At 44.7% G+C, this 22499-nt stretch overlaps 3 protein-coding genes across 8 annotated transcripts in view; 2 read left to right on the forward strand and 1 right to left on the reverse strand.

The window, feature by feature from the left end:
* strada (STE20 related adaptor alpha) lies at positions 1-16837 on the forward strand. 5 transcript variants are annotated; one of them, XR_013288094.1, is made up of 14 exons: positions 1-146; positions 375-432; positions 619-676; positions 2151-2179; positions 6441-6543; positions 6930-7051; positions 7633-7741; positions 7821-7944; positions 8756-8927; positions 9891-9995; positions 10061-10329; positions 10410-10452; positions 16398-16615; positions 16695-16837. XR_013288094.1 is itself a non-coding variant. In XM_077542158.1 (13 exons), the coding sequence occupies exons 2-13, from the start codon at positions 421-423 to the stop codon at positions 16551-16553; spliced, it is 1302 nt and encodes a 433-aa protein (XP_077398284.1). In that variant the 5' UTR covers positions 1-146; positions 375-420; the 3' UTR covers positions 16554-16622. The 5 variants fall into 5 exon arrangements, 4 of the variants coding, with proteins under 4 accessions (XP_077398284.1, XP_077398292.1, XP_077398302.1 ...); XM_077542158.1 differs by lacking the exon at positions 16695-16837 and having other exon boundaries at positions 16398-16622; XM_077542166.1 differs by lacking the exons at positions 619-676; positions 2151-2179; positions 16695-16837 and having other exon boundaries at positions 16398-16622.
* On the reverse strand, positions 16799-20585 carry rnf113a (ring finger protein 113A). Its single transcript, XM_077494228.1, has 10 exons — positions 20336-20585; positions 20164-20243; positions 19743-19838; positions 19511-19618; positions 19288-19397; positions 18589-18695; positions 18425-18514; positions 18190-18283; positions 18023-18129; positions 16799-16939 (listed from the first exon to the last, which is right to left on the reverse strand). Exons 1-10 carry the CDS (start codon positions 20439-20441, stop codon positions 16869-16871), a joined length of 969 nt encoding a protein of 322 aa, XP_077350354.1. The 5' UTR covers positions 20442-20585; the 3' UTR covers positions 16799-16868.
* A 194-nt stretch (positions 20586-20779) lies between these two features.
* rundc3aa (RUN domain containing 3Aa) overlaps positions 20780-22499 on the forward strand; it is a 30726-nt gene continuing 29006 nt past the window's right edge. Inside the window, exons 1-2 of one of the 2 annotated variants that reach the window (XM_077542205.1) lie at positions 20780-20854; positions 21208-21460. In XM_077542205.1, the coding sequence (XP_077398331.1) occupies positions 21354-21460 (107 nt within the window). In that variant the 5' untranslated portion in view covers positions 20780-20854; positions 21208-21353. Of the gene's footprint in view, positions 20855-20995; positions 21461-22499 lie in introns of those variants that run through there. The other variant, XM_077542195.1, reaches the window with a different exon arrangement.

Consider the following 22499-nt stretch of genomic DNA (forward strand, 5'->3'; position numbering starts at 1 on the left):
CACGTTGTGTGACGTGTATAAAGTGCGACACCTATCACCGACATTTAGCTGTCAGCGGCACTCCGAGGATGGCAAGCTCATTTAGTTATGTTAAAGTAGAAATTTAGTCATACCGGTGTAATTCCGAACATTGTACAATTTAAACAGTAAGTGGATATGTTAAATGCATCGTATAGCGAGAAATGTATGTACAAATGAAGTGTTGCAAGCGAAGTATCGCTAGCCTGCGCACTTCACCATGACAACTGAGCTGCTACGAAGACTCACTGATTTACTCTACTATGTTGTGATTTAATTAGATAAAATTTCGCAGCCGCTCACCTCTGTCCGCATATATAAATATAATAATCACATGTTTGCATGTGCTTTCACAGGTATTCCCAGTACGTGGCTACAACGTTAGATGAAACAAAGAGATCAATGTCTTTTCTTGTAAGTCCACCTATTTACCATTACGGTCTCAGTGAAATAGTCTATATGTTATGCATATAAGATGCCATTGTGAGCCATTATCATTCATCGCAGCAAATTATCCTCATTCATGCTTGAATCGCATTTCCTCTTTTTTTTTTCTTTTTCTCCCTGTTTGTCTGTGAATTCTAACCTTCTGTCTATCAGCGTTGGGTGTCTGAGAAATTGAGTGTGGAGAGCCTGCGGGATTTGGAGTTGTTTGGAGGTGAGGCCCAACGCTAAAATCAGAAGACAGTATCTGTTATAAGAACCAATCAGGATCTGGGAAACAAAAATAGACTTCTTTGTACATTTATAGGGGCTTCAATATTTTGTCAAGGTTCTGTTTTTGTACCTTGTGCTTTCACATTGGGTACATACTTGTAATTTGTTGGCCAGGTGGAGTCACTGTGGGGGCACGCAGATGCTATTTTGACATCACTGTGAACATGCTGATCTGTGGAACTGAGCCTCTAATGTTGAATATAATTGATTCTGGGATTCTGGTTGACAAGATAGTCTTACTTGGCTGGCTTTTCTTAATATCACATTGTCACCATGAAACCTTTATCAACTATATGTAACCAATGCTGTTTTTACCTGCAGCATCCACCCACTGGGAGGGTTCACCAATTGCGGTCCTTTGAGGTTCAGACTCTTCGGAGTCCTGCAGGTTTTAGATGTTTTCCATTTTCTGCCCACTAGCACAGCTGATGCATATCATCAGCTCATCAGCACGCTTGATAATGATCCTGATCTTTAGTATTAAGTGTGTTGGTAGGCACAAACATCTAAAACCTGCAGGACTCTGGACCTCAAGGACCGGAATTGGTGAACCCTGCACTAGGGGTTTAGTCCCGCGCCGCCATTACATCACCTGTTTAACAGAAATACTTATGACTCATAAGTTATTAGGCATTTTGGATCACAAAGGTTTGCAGAGGGAGTATTTTTGAACAACATAAAAAAAGAAATACTAATGCAATCAAACTAAATTTTTTTTTTGCTAATTTTTGACATATCCAAGACAAATCACCACCAAAGCCTCACCACCCTGCTATTGTTACAGTATATGAAAAACAATTAACTTTTTGTGTGGGGTTTTTTGGTCATAAAAAGTAAATAAATAAATAAATAAAATAATAAACTGGCATTTAATAGGCGCCAGCACCCCCCGCGACCCTTGTGAGGAATAAGCGGTCAAGAAAATGGATGGATGGATGGATGGATAAACTGGCATTTAAAGGTTTAAAATGTAGTGGTTTTATTTTTTGGTAGCTTGGGGCAAGTCTAAAGTTGTTTCACTGAATTTGAGGCACAAGATGAAGGATAGTTCCTCTGTTGTATGGTATCTTTGTTTGAAAGCAGAAATATAGTATGACGTTCCTGGTGAAATTTTCCTGAATAATCTACTCAAATTTCCACTTTTGAGGTTCCATAGAGAACATTGGCATTTAGGTCCACTTAAATAGTCAATTTCAGTTAAATTCTGTTGTTAAAGTTGAAGTGTTTTTTTTTTTTTTGTGTGTGTGTGTGTCACGGTGGGGTTCACTGGTTTCTTACCTTTTTGGTTTTTGTAAAGGAAACTTTTAGGTGCAAGTGACAGCTGGAAGGTGGTCCCCGAAACTAATCGAGAAGATAGTGTTCATGTGTGTGCGTGTTGATGTCTTCATGTCACTGATGTGGTCTTTCTACCCCAGAGCAATCTCAGGAACTCTCTCACAGGGAAGTAAGTGTCCTGCCATTGCATCACCACGCCCTCTGTGCCTGTCGTGTGCGTGCATGCGCGTGTGTGCGCACAGGTTCAACGCTGTGTGTGGAAGCCCACCGACCACAGGCGTCTTCACACTTATTTAGGATGCATGAGTAATTACAACCTATTTCCCCAATGGGCTCTGAATTCAGTCGGCTCACTGTAGGATGGCATCACCAGGTGCTCACATGTGTTCCTATTGGTCTGGCAAAAACATCATAGATGCCTTACAGGGCTGGGTGTTTAATTAAAGTTTGTCACGACTCACTTCATTTTTGCCATTGATATTTGCACTACACTAGGGATGTCACGATAAGGGCAATATCGTGATATTAAAACTGCCACAATATCATCATCGTCATGGTCACAATATTTAAAAGGAACACATCTGTTAAAGTCAGGTTGATTTCCATTTCTGCAGTTCTAGCACCCTCTAGTGGCTAGTTTATTAGTGCAATTTAATTTTCATTAGGGATATTTTGGCCTTCTATCTTTAAAATCTAGGCTAATTGTCAGATGAAGGGGAACCTAATTTGCTTGTGAAGCGATCAATGTGTGCTTGTATTAGCAAGTAAGTGTCTCAATATTGTTAGAGATTGTAGGTGGTATATATGCATTGCCGTTATCTACAAAAGCACAATACTGTGCTTTTTTTTTTTTAATAGTATAAGCGCTCATATTTACAATATTGCCATCTTTTTTAAATATCGCCAACGCCCCCACAATACCGTGATAATTATCGTATCGTGACCTTCATATCGTGATAATATCGTATAGTGATGTTTGGATATCGTTACATCCCTGCACTAGACTGCCTATAAAATGAAGGTCAATGCGTTTTCATTGAAGAGAAGAGACACTGTTGCTTTTGCAGCTGCATTGTACTTAACAAGCAGTGTCTTTAAAGTTAATTACCTTCAATTAGTCCACTTGTCGCATGAGCGCAGCCGAGGAGCGTAGTCCGAGCGCAGACGAAAAGGACATGATTGCCTTGGGTGTTTAGTTTGCAACGTAGTCGACTTTATTTAAAAAAAAAAAAAAAAGTGGTGTCAAGTCTGTTTTAATAGCCCACCAATGATTGGATACTGTCTTGCTAAGAAAAATTAAAACAGAGGATGAACGTTTACTTAATTAGAAACTTAACATGGTACATGTTTCTTAATGTACCAATTTTTCTATAATTTGTTTAAAAACGAAATAGAATGTGTTCCATAAAAAGTTTTTATTTCCCCAAATATTTTAAATAAGCACATTTTAGAGCTGTAATTTTAATACTTATACATTTTTACTCATATCAGCCTATACCTATTTCTACAGTTTCCCGGTGTGTCTGTGAAAGCAGCTCCTTGCTCTGCAGTGCGTGCACATTTAGACCAGGCATGGCCTTTGGTGGTAAACTAGAAGAGCTGCTAACAAAAACATTTATGCCATGCAACATAATAAACCTATCATTTAGGTATATATTTGACTGTTATAATAAAAATGCAAGTAAATTAATGTAAAATATCGGGATACGTATCGCCTTGAAGATCATGTATTAGTTTACATATGTATCACAGATACAGGGGTCATGATATGATACGTATCGCGATACATATGTAAACTAATACGTATCGCGATACATATCATATCATGACCCCTGTATCTGTGATACATATCGTATTGTGGGGTTGTTGTTGGCAATACCCAGCCCTAGTGCTGTCAAACGATTAAATATTTTAACTAATTAATTGCACAATTTTCTGTAATAATTACTATTTTCCACTTTTTTTTTTTCCTCTCAAAGCGTGTAACAGATATTTACTTTAGTAAAGTCAAAATGGACTCAACCGACTCTCAGAACTTCTCGCTTACAGGTTTAGTTGGTAGGGATGTAACTATGGCGCGATATTGTGATATTAAAACTGCCACAATATCATCTTCGTCATGTTCACGATATTTAAATGCATCACATCTGTTCAAAAAGTCCGGTTGATTTCCATTTGTGCAGTTCTCGTACCCTCTTGTGAATGGTTTTTAGTGCAATTTAATTTTCATTAGGGATGTTATGGCCTTCTATTTTTAAAATCACTAATTGTTAGATGAAGGGGAACTTAATATGCTTGTAAACCGAGTCAATTTGCGGAGGAACTCAATGTGTGCGTACATTAACAACAGAAGATAATATTAAAACGTTATTATTATTATTATTATTATTATTATTAACATAACATTGATAATATGTACAAAAGCACAATAATGTGCTTTTTTTTATTTTTTTAGTATGAGCTAAAAAAAATTTTTTTACAATATTGTGACCTTTTTAAAATATCGGCAACCTTCCTACAATATCATGGTAATTATCGTATCATGAGCTTCATATCGTGATACTATTGTATTGTCACGTTTGAATATCGTTACATCCCTATTAGTTGGGCAGCTGGAAAAGAATGGTAACCTGGAGAAGTAAAGCAAACACCAGATAGTCCGTAAGCCCTTTGTTTTGGCTTGATTGTGTTGTTTGGCGCAGCACTGGTCACACGTGCGATCAGATGAAACGTGTAGTTGCACTGTTTAATGTGCAACATTTGCACATTTGAAAGATGTTGAAAAACAAAACAAAAAAAGAGAACATTGCTTGAATATCATCTTTTTTGTGTGTGTGTGTGTGTGTGTGTGTGTGGGGGGGGGGGGGGGGGGGGTGTAAGCGATGGGTGGAAATGGATTTGGAAATCAGATAAGGCCATATCGCCCAGCCCTTCTCTTTAATTAGATCCAGTAGAAGATTTGTCAATCAAAGCATCACAAAATGGCTGCTTGTGGTGAGATCACATAGGACGCATGTTGGTGCCGAGTGTTTGCTAATGTGCGGCTTTTGGACGTTGGATGGCGTTCTCCGCTGTGGCAATGCATGGCGACGTCCGCCTGCTCCAGTCGCCGCCGCCACCGCCACCACCACTTCGACAAACGTCGCCTTAGACTTTCAGTCTCTTTGTAGTCCTCCTCACTACCACCACTCACACAGGTTGCAGCATTGTACCAGAATGCAGTGACACAGCAAACGCTCGTGTACTCTCACCTTGTGTTGCTTCACACTTCACAGAATGTATTTACAAATATGACTTATGGTATTGAACAACTTGTTGATGATGGTATTAATGTAATTGTGGATTTTGAGACCTCATTCGAGCACTGAACAGTGAACACACTTATAATCTGCAATATCCACTTCCATGTTCCTTGCTATGTTGTTACTGCACTGTTCTTAAATCTGATACATAGCATTTTTTTAACACTATACTCATTGATTGTAATGCCTTCACATGTGGGAAAGGAGAGCAACAGTCAATGATTTCACTTTTCAGCTTTTTATTGAAGGGCTGGACAACAATAAGACTGAGCACACCTGCACTGAAGCTGTTGTTGGCCTCTGCTCACGTCCATACGCGTACTCCCTTACATCGCAGTAAACTGCACCTGGCCCCGCCTCTTAAAGGCACATGCATGTACACAGACCTGAAAAACTACCTGTTTTTTTCTATACATGTTATGCCTGCATTTTTTGTTTGTTTACGATGTGTTTAACAGTATGCTTACAACAATGTTTTGTTCCCAGGGCGACTTAAAGTGAGCAAATTTTTTCCTAATTTGTAACATGTTTCACGAACCCATGTTAACAGAGGAGCAAGGTCATAATTAAAGTCAAAATTTTATGAAATTGAAAACACTTGCAGGCCATAAATAATGTCAAGTTCAGCACTACCTCGCTGTGTCATCTTGTGCTATGTGACCAATGACCATGTATGTAGTTTTGTGCCACTCGGTAAACTATTTTATTGCACACTCAAACTGCTGTATGTCATAACCTTGTATTTGACTAAGCTTTATTAATTGGGAAAACTATACAGAATTGAAATGATAATCTGTATCTTTGAAGCAGGAAACGTGTGGGTGTTGAACCCTTTCACTGGGAAAAGTGCAGCTGATTCAACAGCGTGCACCTCTGCCCATTTCCTGCATCTGTCATAATTGATTTAGAAAAGACCATCACTTGTCACACAATCCTGCTCACTAACAACCTGCCAAAAAATATCGACGACAACATTATAAATGGTAACTAATTAGTTTGACTTGATAACTCTGAGCATATATTAGAAACAAAATATGAATTGGACATCTTTTGGTCCTTGTTAAATCAATATTAATGTCAACATGTTGAATTCAACATCCATGTCTCCTTTCTTGCATCTTTGTCCAGGCCCATGAAGACAGCAGGGAAAGCGTGACGTCTCTTCCACGTCGAGACACCATGGGCAGCTTCCTTCCCGACAGCAGCGCCTACCAGTTGCTTGCTGTTATTGGTAGGCCCTTCTCCTCATTTTATTAGTACAGTGAACAGCTGCTATCAGAGGTTGAAAGACATCAAGCTCTGCCGCAAATCGTGAAAATCCTTAAGTTATAAATAGCTTCATACTGCACTGTAATTGTATGGATGCCGCAAGGTTGGGGCAAATATGATCCTCAACTAATTCCAACATAATTCCTTGGCGCCAAGGTGGCCAGAGCACAGCTAACAGGTGATTTTTTTTTTTTTAATTGTTTTTATTATTATTATTATTATTATTTTGAATAGGCAAATGTCGAACTGCTAATATGCAGAGGTTCAGTGTACAGTCATATTTCAAGTTAGAACCACCTCAACAAATCACTGGAAGGATCATTTGAGTGACACTTGATAGTTCAACAGGTCAAGGCCTGGACCACCTGATGACGGTCAACCGGGCCGAGTACAGACCCACCGGGGAGCACGTGGCCATACGACGCATCGACCTGGAGTCATGTACTAACGACATGGTCGCCTACCTGCAGGTCAGCGGTAGGGATGTAGCGATATCCAAAATCACGATACAATATAAACATGATTTGAAAGTCACGATACAATAATGATCACGATATTGTGTGGAAGTTGGCGATACAAAAAAAGGCCACAATATTGCAAAAACAAAACAAAACAAGAGCTTATACTAAAAAAAATTGTCCTATTGTACATAATGCATATACACAACCTACAGTCTCTAATTACACTTGATATTGAGGCACTTACTTGCTAATGCATGCACACATTGTGTTCCTCCACATATTGACTTGCTTCACAAGCATATTACGTGCCCCTTCATCTGACCTTTAACGTGGATTTTTAACATAGAAGGGCAAAACATGCTTTGTGAAAATTAAACTGCGCTAAAAAAAACTAGCAACAAGGGGTGCTAGAACTGCACAAATGGAAATCAACCTGACTTTTTCTTTTTATTTCTTTTTTCTTTTCTTTTTTTTTTTTAACAGATTGCTGCTTTTAATATTGTGGCAGCTTTAATATCGCAATATCATGATATTGCCATAACTCAAGACAAGCCTTGGAGTTTTTAACCGCTTTAGTGTCACCCCCGCAGGCCGAGTTGCACGTGTCCAAGTTGTTTCACCATCCCAGCATTTTGCCATACAAGAGTGTCTTCATTGCTGAGAATGAGCTGTGGGTCATCACCCCCTTCATGGCTTATGGTGAGGTGCTGGTATTTGGATAACAATTCTGCTTTAAGATCACATGCCGACATTTTTTTTCTCCTTTTTTCCTCCTCAGGCTCGGCCAGAGAGATCGTTAGCACATATTTCCCTGACGGCATGAGTGAGCTCACCATTGCTTACATCCTATTGGGCATCCTCAAAGCGCTGGAGTACATCCACCAAATGGGATATGTACACAGGTACTTGGATGGATGGATGGATGGATGGATGGATTCTGTCTACTATCGCAAGAGGAAAATTGAGTGTCCAGAAAAAGTACTATATAAATCTGATGACTTATTATTGTTGTCATTACTAATTCAATTGTCGCAGCAGCAACATCAACACATCTGCATTCGTATTAATAATATTCCATAACATCCTGTGAATTACACACACACCCCTGTGTAAGGTACTGGTAGATATCTAAACAATGTGAAAATTTTTTGTTTCTTATTATAAATCCCCTCTATTATAGCCCCACCTCCATTCAACTCTCATTAAAAAGAGATGAAAAAAAATTAAGCTGTTTCATGCTGATACCTGTTAACTAAATTATTAACAGTACAATGAGTGCAAAGTGGGAAATATAAGTGATAGTGATATCTAACAACATAATAAATTGTAGTCGAGCCATGTATAAAGTGTATGAAGCATCTACTGTTGCATAGTATGTCAGCAAAACAATGTTACACTTAAAACAAAAAGGAGAGGAATTAAATCCATTAAATAATAAAATGACACAATTTACTCACATTCTGCAGTCATAATGAGTGCAATTTAAAAGGTGATTTAAATATCAACATTACAGTATATAGTGTAGTGGAACACATAACATCATGTAAAATTAATCCAGTGCATAGTCGCAAGAATGTATTCATCTCACATGCACAATCTAGAGTGTAGAGTTACTGACAAGCATTGTTATCTTACTGTGTTTCCTAGTTAACTGTAATATATATGCTGTATATGACATCACACGTTTTTAACAAAATTTTATCTGGCGTGCAGGAGTGTGAAAGCCAGTCACGTGCTGATTGCCGCCGACGGCCAGGTGCGCATGTCTGGACTTCGCAGCATCTTCAGCTTAATCCGACATGGTCAGCGGGCCAAGGTAGTGCACGACTTCCCGCAGAACAGCAACAAGGTGCTTCCATGGCTCAGTCCTGAGGTGCTGCAACAGGTACGCAAAATCACTTGAGCTCAGGGATTCTCAAACAGTTTTTTTTCAAACATTTATTTAGGTACTGTTTTTCATTAACTTAGGTGCAATGCCTTTGAATTGAATCATTGTTTAGGTATAGTTTGAAATTTTGCTGTACTGTATTTAGGTTAATAGGCAATGTTTAGGTAATATTCAAATTAGGCGTAATGGTGCAGTTGCTTGGAATGACGTTAAATATCTCAGTCTTGCTTTTGGTGCAGAGTGCAGATGAAGTGATTTGAAGATAAAGATGCATTCATTTAAATTCACATTTTGGATGGGAGGAAAAAGCAGAAAATTCCTAAATTGGAAATTACAGTTGGCTTAAATGGGGACACACCGAATCCAAAAAATTGAACTACAGTAAAAGAATAACAATAGCAGTTGGGATCTACTTTGTAATGTCTTTATTTTAATCCGGGCCATTGAGCATTTACATTACAAAGAGGCCTGTTATATTTCTTGTATTATGATTATATTTCCCGCCCTAAATTTATTAATCAAAATGCACAGTATTAATTCATGATTTTAAGCATATTAAGCTAATAAATTATTGCTTAAAAATTTATTTATTATACATAATAGTAAAATGAATTTTTTTTTTTTTACATATACCTTACCTTTTTTGGGTGGCGCAGTGAACAAGCACTTAGTGCCCAGAGAAGCCTATGCATGCATGGGGAGAACATTTAAACTCCACACAGGAAGGCTGGAGCCTGAAACTCCCTCTTACATCTCAGGCAGATGTTCTAAATACTGTTTTGATCCGAATCCATCCATTTTCATTGTGGATAATTGTGTTAGGGTTCACCATTTGAACAGACATCTTCTTGAAGCTCTGACTGCAAATCCCAGACATGCATGAAAGTCAGCTCAATGAGCCTCTACATTGTCAACGCACCCTCTTAATTGTTTTCTTGTATGATTATTTTCCCCTTCCAGAACCTGCAGGGCTATGACTTTCGCTCAGACATCTACAGCCTGGGCATCACAGCGTGTGAGCTAGCTAACGGACACGTCCCCTTTAAGGACATGCCGGCTACGCAAGTAAGAGGATGATGTTGGACTTCTCACAAAAGACTGCAACTTGCTAACATTTTTCTCTGGAGCAGATGTTGCTGGAGAAGCTAAACGGGACAGTGCCATGTTTGCTGGACACCACCACCATCCCACCAGAGGAACTCTCTATGAAGCCGTCACGTTCCGGTGCAGACTCGGGCATCTGCGAGGGGCCGGCAGGAGGCGGCAGTGTTGGCGGGGTCCGCCACGCCAATGGTGAACCAGCTTCCTCCTCCTCATCTGGACACCCGTACAACCGAACTTTCTCGCCACACTTTCACGCCTTTGTCGAGTTGTGTCTTCAGAGGGATCCAGAGAAGAGGTGGAGTCAGTGGAGTCGAGTCACTATATCATTTCATTCAAGAAACTGACACGTTTTTTTTTTTTCTCCCCCCCATTTAGACCCTCTGCCTCCGCTCTCATAGGTCATCCTTTCTTCAAGCAGGTGTGTATGACACATGCATTTATCTTGACGTCGTCGTAGCTAATTGGGAACACTATAGATTTATAAGAAGGTAGGTTGAAAAAGTTGATCTGGGGTTGAAAGGCACAAAAGCGGGATCAAGGGCTAGAAGGAAGGATGTAAATATGTATGAATAAAAACCAGGCGTGAAGGAAAAAGGGAATGAATGTAGGTAAAAGGAAGAAAGAATGTTTAGGATGCGTGAATAAACAACGGTGTGATAGATGGAAGGAAGGTAGGGATAAATAAAAATTAGGTGCAATGAAATGAAGACAGATAAGCAGGTTCAAGAAGGGAGGATTTAAGGGTGTATGATGAAAAACAGGCGTGAGGGAATGAACTTTTTTTTTTTTTTTTTTCCCACTGGCTTAATCTGATGGTGTAAAAAAATAATAATAAATTCCCCCACTGGTGGAAATGGGCCTCTGACAGTGGTTGGCCCCCCCTTTTTTTTTTTTTTTTGACTGGCGGGAATGGGCTTCCATAACAAAGACAGTTAACAACACTACAGAAGAGAAAACAAAACAACATACTAGTCTCTTCTTCCATAGGGGGGGGAAAAAAAAAAAAGTATATTTCTGTTTCCATTTTGCAGCAATTAGCATTAGAACATAGCTCAGTTGCAGCATTATTCACAATTCTTTAAAACGAAAGTTACAACTGTAACTACGGTTCTATGAGTCCCGGACGACCGCCAGAAGGCGGTGCTTTAAGGCACTGAATGTTCCTTTCGCGCATGCGCAGTTCGAGTAATGCATACCAAATTAGTCACCTGTGACCCCTTGGTGACCCTAGAAGGGTATAAGTTCCGGTGTCACCCAAGGTTCGTTTCCTACGGAATCTTCTCGCGTGAACACGAGGATTCCGAGCGACAGGACGCCCTGGCGGTCGTCCGGGACTCATAGAACCGTAGTTACAGTTGTAACTTTCGTTCTATTTCGTCCCTCCCGACCGCCAGAAGGCGGTGCTTTAAGCACTGAATGACTAATACCGGCGTAGTCGCGAGGGATCTCAGACACAAACCTCACTGAGAAGCCCCAGCAGGACCCAAGATCACGCCAAGCGGATGGGGAGAGGCGACATCCACGCTATAAAACCTGGAGAAGGTGCAAGGCGTCGCCCATGAGGCAGCAGCACAGATATCCTCCAGGGAAACACCCCTCAGGGCGGCCCAAGACGTGGCAACGCTCCTGGTGGAGTGACAGCGCACCCCTGACGGCAGGGGGCGGCCAGACAGCAGGTAGGAATGGCGAATGGCATCCCCGACCCAGTGAGACAAGCGCTGCTTGGAGAGAGCGGAGCCCTTGGTAGGACCACCATAACAAACAAAAAGCTGGGCAGACGTACGAATGCCCGCCGTAGCGTCAATGTAACACTGCAAGGCTCTCACCGGACACAAGAGCTCCGGCCTGTCCCCGCCATCAGCAGGAGTGGGTACATAACGTTTAAGCCGTAGAGGCTGGTTAGAACGAGAGCCAGACAACACCTTGGGAATGAAGGCAGTGTTCGGCCACAGAGTGACGCCGGCGCCATCCGGGTGCCATCGCAGGCATTCAGGGCTAACCGATAAAGCGTGTAGGTCGCTGACGCGCTTGGCGGAGGCAACGGCGAGCAAGAGTGCAGTCTTGCGCGACACCCATAGAAGGTCCGCCCCCGCCAGGGGCTCGAAGGGAGGCCTGCACAGGCCGTCCAGCACCAACTGCAGATCCCACGCCGGAACCCGAGGAGCCGGGCGGGGACGAAGACGCAGAGCCCCTCTGAGGAACAAGGACACCAGCTCATGGCGCCCCACGGAGCCGCCATCAGCACCAACATGCCGGGCAGAAATAGCTGCCACATACACCTTCAGAGTCGACTGAGACCTGCCCTTATCCAGGAGGGACTGCAAGAAATCCAGGATGGTGGGGATGGAACACGAAACAGGGTCCACCCCGCGTTCTCCGCACCACGTCACAAACAACTTCCACCTGTTGGCATACTGTTGCCGAGTGGACGGTGCCCTCGCATTAAGAATGGTCCGCGTGACAGACTCTGTACAGCCGGTCAGCAGCGGTTGGGGCCCCTCAGTGGCCAAACACATACGCGAAGGCGCCGAGGGTCGGGATGCCAACCCCGACCTCCCTGTTGAGACAACAGGTCCTCCCTGTCGGGGAGACGCCACGGCTCGCCGGAGCACAGTTGACGGAGCAGGGGGAACCACGTCCGGGCCGGCCAGAAGGGGGCCATCAGCAACAGCGTGTGCCCCTCCTGAAGAACTCTCTGAAGCGTCAGCCATATCAGAGGGAGCGGCGGAAAGGCGTAGAGAAGGCACTCCGGCCACGGCTGCGCCAGTGCATCCAGACCCAGAGGGCTGGTGGCCTCGCTCAGGGAAAACCAAAGTGGGCAGTGGGTTGAGTCCTCGGAGGCAAAGAGATCGACCTCCGCCGTGCCGAAGCTGCTCCAAATCATGCGCACCACCTCTGGGTGGAGGCGCCACTCTCCCGGAGGAGGACCCCGACGGGAGAGAGAGTCCGCGAGCTGGTTCCGAACCCCCGGCAGATAGGTGGCCCGTAGACTGGCCAGACGGGGAGCAGCCCACCTGAGAAGGTGCTGGGAGGTCTCCAACAGACGGGCGGACCTGACGCCGCCCTGACGGTTTATTTGAAACACGGTCGTGGTGTTGTCCGACCGTATGAGAACATGCCGTCCGCTCAGGTATGGCAAGAAGTGCATGAGTGCCAAGTACGCCGCCCGAAGCTCCAGCACATTGATGTGATCGACCCTGTCGCGCACAGACCAACTTCCCTGAGCCGTCCTGTGCTGCCAGACAGCACCCCAGCCCATGAGGCTGGCATCCGTGGTGATTGTTTCGCGGCGGGCCGGGGCCACACCCAGCGGGACTCCGCTCAATAGAAAAACCCTCTCCCTCCAAGGTGCCAGGGCGAGGAGGCACCGACGGGACACCCTGAGCCTCCGGTGGCGGTGCCACTTGGCATCCAAGTGGAAGCCGTTCAGCCACCTCTGTAGTGGGCGCAGTGTCAGCAGACCCAACGGGACCACAGCCGTCATGGACGTCAGCTTGCCCAAAAGCCGCAAGCAGGCGACGTAAGGCAACAGCCTGCCCCCTCGAAAGAGCGCGAGGAAAGCGATGAAAAGCAGAGCGTGCCCCAGGCCTACCCTGTTGGGGAGGCAGGGTCCTATTGAGGCTGGAAAGCTGCTTCCTGGTCTTATGAGCCTTAACCGTCCTTTCCAGTGCACCCACAGCGGCAGAACCAAAAAACTCCCCCGGCTCCACAGGAACACCACGGAGGGCCCTCCTAGAGGCCTCCGACAAGGGGGACTGCGCTAGCCACACCTGGCGGCGCGCCTGCACTAGGAAGGACATGAGGCGGCCGTGTTCCCTAGTCATGAGGGCAAAAGCCTGGAGGGCTGCATCACTTAAGGACACAGCAGCCTCCACGCCGTCCGCTTGCAGGGATGTAGAGAGAGCAAGCATGAGGTAAGCCAAAGAGTTCCCAATGCGACCAGCACGTGCACCAGCGCCATAGGCCCGTGTGAGAAGGTCGTCAGTCACACGACATTGGGGTCGAGGACATCGCACAGATGGCCGAAGGGTCTCCTCCGGGGACACAATGAGGGATGCGACAGCTGGCTCCACAGCAGGCATCCGGTCCAGGCCGACACTAGCAGCATCGTGCATCGATGCTAAATCACGGCCATCAGCCGAAGGGCGGGAGAGAGCCCCAGGATCCCTCCAGCAAGCATGCAGTTCCCGCAGATAGTCCTCAGATGCGGGGACAGAAAAGGCCGAGGAAGGGCGCCTGCGCCGGAAGAAAGCGCTCTCAGACGCCGATTGAGCCTGTGGAGGCACCTCCAAATGCAGGAGGTCCAAGGCATTGCGCAGGACAGCCCGTATAGAACCATCCCCCGCCTCACTGGACGAACTCTGAGCGGGCGCTGGAGAGTTTGGTCCCAAAACCACAGACCCCGGATCACGGTCGTCGTCATGAAAAAAGGAAGCCGAAGCTGCCAAGGAAATGGCGTCCTCCTCAGGAGGAAGCACTGGCATGGGCGGGGTGGATGGTCGCGGCATGGGCAGGGCAGGTGGTCCCGGCCCCCCCGTAAGTGTGGGAGGGTGACGGTCCTGCAGAAGAGATCTCACCTCTGCCAGTTCAGCCTGAAGGTGCCCAACCTCCGAAGCGAGTCGTCGCTGCGCCGCCCTTTTCCTGGGGGGGGGCATGTACAGCAGAGGACACACCGAGACGTTTCCGGCGCCTCTGTTGGGAGGACGACAGATGACCCAGTGGACTGGGGTCACTGACACCAGGACTGCAGGCCCGGCCATCACCGGCACGGTCAGAAACAACACACCTCGGGCAGCGATCGTCCAGGACATCGGAGGCCTCAAAGAGGATACCACAGTCCACGCAGCAACGGGAGTCCTCCATTGTGAACACAAAGAGGCCCAAACAGCGATGAGCGGGAAGCTGAGGGAAGGGGGCGCGAGCGCCACCTGCACAGCAGACCCACACCGAGCAGCCGACGCGTGGGTCGGGGCAAACAGTAAGCCGGTAAAGCAGCGATAAGCCGAGGGAAGGGGGCGCGAACGCCACCTGCACAGCAGACGCACACCGAGCAGCCGACGGAGGGCGGGGGCAGACAGCCAGTTGTCAATAGTAGCGATAAGCTGAGGGAAGGCGCGCGAACGCAACCTGCGCAGCAGACGTACACCGAGAAGCCGACGGAGGGCCGGGGAAGACAGTTAGTCGTTAACAGTAGCGATAAGCTGAGGGAAGGCGCGCGAACGCCACCTGCGCAGCAGACGCACACGGAGCGGCCGACGGGCGGGAGGGGCAGACAGCAGTCACGAAAGCGGCGACAAGCTGAGAGAAGGGGCGCGAACGCCACCTGTACAGCTGAAGCCAGGTGCGCACCGCAGGCGGGGCACGCACAAAAGTAAGTAAGACAAACAATAGAGCGAGAAGCGCGACGCCGTAAGCTGGGAGCGGGGACGCTGACGCTGCCCTCACCAGCAAAGGCACAAAAAGAAAAGCAACAACCAAACGGCAACTCCGTCGGAGAAAGCGGCGCTAATAAACCGAGAGAAGCGCTAACGCTGCCAAAGCCAGCGGAGGAAAAAATAGGGTAAACCACGAGCCGTGGTAGCCAGGGCGCTAACGCGAGGCTAGCCACACAAAAACTCAAAACACCGCAGTAGACGCGGAAATTAGACGGCAAAGTAGACAACAAGTAGTCAATAACCTTACCCCACGGGAGGTTAGAATACGCGACCACGTCGGGTCACGAACGAAGGAAAGAAAAACACCGTCGCCGCAGCCTTTGGAGGGCGAACTACGCAGCTCCGACCGATCCGGTCACAAGGCTCCAAGCGGCGCGGTCAAGAGGATAAATACAAATCCCAATTCTTACACTCTTCGAAAATGTGTCGTATGCATACGCCACGCGAGAAGAAAAGAGGAAACGAACCTTGGGTGACACCGGAACTTATACCCTTCTAGGGTCACCAAGGGGTCACAGGTGACTAATTTGGTATGCATTACTCGAACTGCGCATGCGCGAAAGGAACATTCAGTGCTTAAAGCACCGCCTTCTGGCGGTCGGGAGGGACGAAATAGAACTGGGTAAAAGAGCTTTTTGCAACGTGACCCTGGTTGATCTTACACTCTGCTGCCACCTGCTGTTCATTTTTGTATTAACTACCATTGCTTCAACCCTTCTCTTGAGTTCAGAGGCTGCATCAAAGCCTTGTATATGCTCTACCTAAAAAACAAAACAAAACGTATAAATACATCTTTGGGACACTTAATACCTTCAAAATATAATGTATTTATATGTTTTTGGGAGCAAATGAGTTAAACAAAAGAATGAAAGGATGCAGGTTTTGTCCCTCCCAGTAGTAACAGTGATTGTGCGTCCGCATCTCTCAGGTCAAGCGACGTCCCTCCGAGGTGCTTCCGGAGCTCCTGAAACCTGCGTCGCCCATCGGCATCGGCGAGAGCTCCCAGCCGCTGCCCTCGCCGTCAAGGCTGGCCAGTCTGGAGTCGGGCCTCAGCCACCTGGACGTGGACGACTGGGACTTCTGACGTCAGCAGACGGGGACGAGCCGCACCCGAGTGTAAATAAATTGACGTTACTCTTCTCAGAGGTGATGAGCCGGCGGTCCTGGTTTCACTTCCTTTGACTTTTCTTGTTGTTGTCTTAAAATGGTCACCTTTTCCTCTCAGGCTATGTACAGAAGATGCTCTACCTCGCACTCATCACACACATTTGGATGTTCCTTTACTGGTCCCTGTGCATGAATGTTACAACTTTGACAATAAAAGCAATGTTTCCACTTGCTAAAAAATAAGTTTATTCACAATATGCACAGACAGCCTGGGGGTTTAGGGGTGGAGACGTCAGTCATCATCTTCATCAGATGGCGGCTGGTCAGTGGCGGCTTTGCGTTTCTCTATCTTGGCCAGCAGGTCTGGAAGAAACATCAAGTATGAGCATGTGATAGGTGATTGATGTGTGTGTACATACATACACACACACACACATATATATATATATATGTATGTATAAATTTTTTTTTAAAGTAGCTTTCATAGTTCAACGCAGGTCCTGCTCACGTACTTTGCATACTCTAGCAAAAGTACGCACAATCAGTGTTGCCAAAATGAGTGACTTTTCTAATTCCTCTACCGACTTTAATTCCAGCTAATGGATTGAATCGACAACATGATCAGAATCATTTTCGCAGTTTGCATATGACAAGAAAAGTGCGCAAATACATCCACGTTGGAAACTTTTGATCGGAGGTCATATTACTTTCCAAGCCGCTGATATTTTGTCAAGGTGGCACATTAATCAAATAACGTGTACAATGTTCAATAATTTAAAGTTTTTCTTTACTTATACAGTGATACTTTGAAATATGAGTGACCCAATTAAGTTTTTGGAGATACAAGCAAGTTATTTGGCTGAGTAAAATCTTTGAGATGCGAGTGCTTGTATGGTGGCACTGAAGTGAACTTGCACGACATGTTTTCTGAGTTTGGTCAGGTGACATTTGCAGTGCGAGCACCAGGGCACTTTGATCTATATTATCTAAAACCCATTATGACATTTTTTATTGGTGGGGGGTATGGGTGAAAGGGATTAATGGTATTTACATTCATTTCAATGAGGAAAGATGATTTTAAGTGTTTTGAGTTACAAATGCAGTCACAGGGCAAATGAACTTGTAACTCAAGGATACACCTTGGAAGTAAAGTGACCCCCCCCCCCCCCCACCCCACAAAAAAAAAGGACGCACTTGTTCTTCAAAGAAAATAAATAGTTGTATTATTTCTATGGAGGTTGATGCAAGGTAATGCAATGGTTCAAATCATGTTTGGCATCAGGACAAATATGGCAAATGCCAGAAAGTGGGGGCGGGACTTTCATATAAGCTGACAAAGGCGGGGGCAAACAACACTGATTAAAAAGGGAAATCTGATATTTGTGAGAAAAAAAAAATAAAAATCTATGAAGGCTAAATTTCGCAGTGGTGGCATGCGTGTCTCACCCTTGGCGGGGTTGAAGACACCGTTGGTCTGAGTGTTGCACACGTAGCAGCGTTTGGACTTGCGGTAATGCTGTAGGGCGCAGGCCTCGCAGAAGTAATGACGACACCTGGGAGGAGGTAGAAATGTGAGTTTGCAGTATGCACACACTCAAAATGATTCAACTTACTTTGTAATGATGGGATTCTTGTAGGACTCTCTGCAGATGAAACATTTAAAGGGCAAGTCCTCCTCGTCACTGCTCACCTCGTAGTTTTCATCATCTAGAGTACAATGTTAGGAATAAAAAAAAACAACCAAAACTCGTTCTCCCATTATGTGACATGAATTGTGATCCTTTTGGTTATGATAATTGTGATATGACATTTTCCACTGGTCTCATGTCAAGGTGTGACCAAGCTCACCATTGGCGCCATATCTGCCCTCCTCCAATTCCCTCTCGATCTGCCAGCCGTGTTTGTAGTCAGATCGGTCGTGGAGGAACTTGCAGCTGTCTGACATAAGAGCAGGAAGATTTACCTAGCTTGTCTCATTACTTGATTGATGTTTCAATTATCTTTTTATTTACCACCAAAGCCACAGAATCCGGTCTCCTTGTAGTCCTTGCAGATGTCCGGCTGGTAATCCCACCTGACTGTGGCTCGTAGGTGCTCTGGAGCTCGGATGGGTCCTTTCCTGTTTGTTCGGCCACAAATGAGCGGGAAGACTGTATAATTGTAACAGTTTGTCGATTTGTGGTAGGGCTGAGCGATTAGCTAATTTGTTTTTACCGGCGTTCAGAGATTAAACCCCATGCACCCACTGATGTAGTGACTAGTGTAATGACTGTTAACATGGCTGAGACGAGCAAGTTTTACAAAAGCAATGCCAGTGTTGCCAATTGCACTGAACATTGGCAAACATATAGCAAAATATGTACATGTGGATTACGTGCAAAAGCAAACATGTTGGAAACTTAAGTATTCCAAGCCACAAATACATTGGAGTTCAACTTGCCTTAATAGCCGAGCCATGCGGTTCAATTTATATTGTTTTAAAATGTTTATTTACCAATAAATGTACTTACTTTTTGGCAACAATATTCTGTATATCAACACCAATGTGAACATTGCATTCTGATAACTATTGTATTAGTGAAAAAGGAAATAAGATGATCCAATTCCAATGGTTAAATTGAAAATCTTATTTGTGTGTTGAAAAATATCTGAGATTTCATTTTGTAGCCAGATCGCCCTAAGCCACGAAGTAGTGGTTGATGGTTACCTACCGGACCATACCAGAGGATGCGTTGCCCATGGTAGTATCTTTGGGTTTGATAAATTTCTGGTAGTTGTTAATGCCGCGGTAGATCTTATCGTCCTCTTTGCCCGTCAGCTCCTGGAAGGGGTTCATCCAGCAGCAATGTAGTCAGAATTTGATGTTTCATCAAAAAACTGGACCACCGTTGGCTAACAAAAGTCAGTGTCTGCACATTAAAACATGTGGTTTACCTCTTGGATTTTCTGGCTCCTCTCAAAAATGGCCTGAGCATCCTTGTCGCGCTCTGTATCTAGTTGGTATGTTGCTGTGGCGCCCATGTCCTCTGGGCCCTCTGGTTTCTTTTTGAAGGTGCACAGTGCAAATGAATTGGGTGATGTTCCATTTAGATCATGGGTCGTGCATATTATACCATTGTAAATAATAATCATGATGAAACAGATAGTAGTGATAATGACAACTCACAGCTGAGCGTGTGGACTTGTATGAAATGGTTATCTTCTTGTCCTTGTCATCATCACTTTCACTGGAGGACATAGCTTCTTTCTCCACTTTCTTGGACTGGACACAAAGTATACATGAAGCTACTATCTGAGATTTGTATTTTTAATTTTTAATTAAATTATCTGCGTCGTTCTTAAAAGATAAGCTGGGAAGTACAGTATGGTCTACTCTACACTGAAAAACCACAAACATGATTTATTACATTTTCCCCCGCAATCTGACATTATGATGCTTTTTGTTTGTTAGTAAACTAGCTGGTCTCAGTCATGTTCGTGGAACCAGTGCATCTCAGCGAGGACGCACAAAATTGTCCTAAAGGAAAAAAAAACTATAATGAATCCCTAGTCGTACTTAAAAGTAATAATTTAAGATATAATGTTACCTTTTGAATCATCGGGTTTACTCGGGTCTCTTTCTTATCCTTTCTGACCACAGAGCTTTGCTCTTCATCACTGTTCCCATCTGAACATGAAATCGTTATGTAGAAAACGTATACATTAACATTTTACAATTAGTTGCAAACGTAAAGATGTCATTTAAATCGTCACTCGTACCTTTATCGCTGTCACTGGCCTTTCTTTTTCGTCCAGAAAATTTCTTCGTAGATTTTTTGAACAAGAAAGTGCAGGAGCCTTCTTTTGAGACGTTCGCCTCCTCCATCTTGTCCGCTCAGTTTGTAAACATTACACAACTCTTTCCCTACGTCGCCCTCTACAGACCGGGAAGTATTGTCACTGATTTACTTAAATTAAACTTGGACTCGCTGATTTAAACCCCCCCCAAAAAAACGAATAAAATTCGTTTGACTTAAGGCTAGTCATTTTCCACGAAGTTTGATTAGTACTTGTCAGTTTTCATTCAATAGTAAAATATTTAGCAGGAAACACGTGAAGAAGTCATTGGGTGACCCGGATATTCGCGTGACGTGACACCAGAAGTACAGTACAGTACCGCACAGCCACTTCGCACAGCGAACAACCACCCACATATTGTTGACGGTGAAAAGTCGATTCATTAGGCTAAAGTACGAAACAAAATGAATCAAATTTACACTTAGTTTAACTACGAATAAGGTAAAACGAAAATATTTGCTTGAAATAGGAAATACAACTAAAATTGCACGACTGTACTCCCGTCAGGGTTGGTTTTATTTTGAAGCCCACCAACGGATCCAGTGTAATTCTCCCTTGTGCAGTGAAGTTTTCGACCTTCAACCTGCGCAACAACAGCATACAAAATTTGCCTATTACGTTGAAATATACTACAGCTGCACAGCATTAACTTATCTAATATATATAATTATAATTTGCATGAAACCGTAAATGCAGCGAGAATTGCACTTCGTGAGGTTTAAAAATTTATTATGAAGAAGACAACCGGAACTAGTGTATTTAATTATTGTGCACTTTATGGTTTCGACCTCCAGTCAGCAGCATCCGCACTCCGCAGCATCAGCGGCCGACTTTCCGCACAGGACAGCGGCTGCACGTCAGACACAGGGCCCGGCGGAGGGAAGGCGGGGGCTGTTGGCGGGTGCGGACAGCTCCCGGCGCCGCAGCTCTGAATGGACGAATGGATCCCGACTGCATGCGCACAGCAATGGCTATGGGGCTGACGTCGAAGAAGGCGTCCGCCCGGAGCGTCGGTGTGGAAAGAAAGAACCTCATCACGGTGTGCAGGTATATCACGACATGCATCCAGGATCATCATTTCTCCCCATTAATGCACATGTACTACGCAATAAAGACCACATTTAGTTGAATATTAAAAATAATTGACAAGTGCTAAGTGTGCAGTGGCTTTTACCTCTAAATGCCGCCCCTTTTCCTTTAACATAACCTACTGAATCATGCTTATATTTTATATTATAAATAGACATAATTTTGTAACAAAAAAGGATACCAATTAATGCTCCTAAAGCTCATATATTTGCTTTAATTATTCCCAAATATTTTTAATTGCCAGTTTTCCTTTAATCACACCTGCTGAATCATGCCAATATATTATTAATAAGCACTATTAAACATGTAAAAGGAAATGACAGCTTCTCCATCATAGTGATGTGAACTGCTTATATGGGACAAGGGCATGCAAAGTCTCCTCCCCCTCCATCTTTCCCTATTTGGTGTGTCCTATATATCATGATCATGATCATCATGATCATGAGAGGTCATGGCTGTGTGTTGTGCACACACACCAAGGTATCGGCCTACGGCCGTCACAAACGGAGCTTCTCGTCCACTGGGCATATTTTACGAGGCCTGCTTTGCAGCCATGACGTCAGACATTTGGCGACCTCTGGGAGGACTGGCAGTAGAATGTGGACATCTAAAAACAAGTGAGAGAACCCAATGCCATTCTGGGAGCTAATTGGTCAAATGGGTGCAGAGCGCAATCAGAGTGAAAAATAGGCAAGAATTGTACTTAAAGGTGGATTCAATGATGTTCTTGAAAAGTGGAAGCCATCATCTGTTTGTCACGTTTAAAAAACTGCACATGCGGAAGACCATCCTACCAGCTCTCCTGCTCGTCTGGGGGAAACGCCTCTCAAATGTCGCTAACGTCCGAGCTCATCTTCATCATCATCTTCATCAGCCTCTACAGCCGGCCTCGCTTCATACGGATGTCCTCTTGCGGATCTCAGCTATTTTCAAAGTACGCGGTCAGCTCGGTGGAGCTACACCGATGAATGGCCGAATCCGAAGCTCACTACACGAA

This window comes from Festucalex cinctus, chromosome 1 (genome assembly GCF_051991245.1).
Source record: "Festucalex cinctus isolate MCC-2025b chromosome 1, RoL_Fcin_1.0, whole genome shotgun sequence".
Taxonomy (NCBI): Eukaryota; Metazoa; Chordata; class Actinopteri; order Syngnathiformes; family Syngnathidae; genus Festucalex; species Festucalex cinctus.

Coding starts and splice junctions, on each gene's coding strand:
- rnf113a (XM_077494228.1), bottom strand. CDS start 20,441: ATGGAGGAGGCGAACGTCTCAAAAGAAGGCTCCTGCACTTTCTTGTTC. Junction 19,619..19,742: donor ACAAGTCCACACGCTCAGCT/GTGAGTTGTCAT, acceptor ACCTTCAAAAAG/AAACCAGAGGGCCCAGAGGA. Junction 18,284..18,424: donor GGGCAGATATGGCGCCAATG/GTGAGCTTGGTC, acceptor ATTGTACTCTAG/ATGATGAAAACTACGAGGTG.
- strada (XM_077542158.1), top strand. Junction 7,742..7,820: donor CACCCCCTTCATGGCTTATG/GTGAGGTGCTGG, acceptor TTTCCTCCTCAG/GCTCGGCCAGAGAGATCGTT. Junction 7,945..8,755: donor CAAATGGGATATGTACACAG/GTACTTGGATGG, acceptor TCTGGCGTGCAG/GAGTGTGAAAGCCAGTCACG.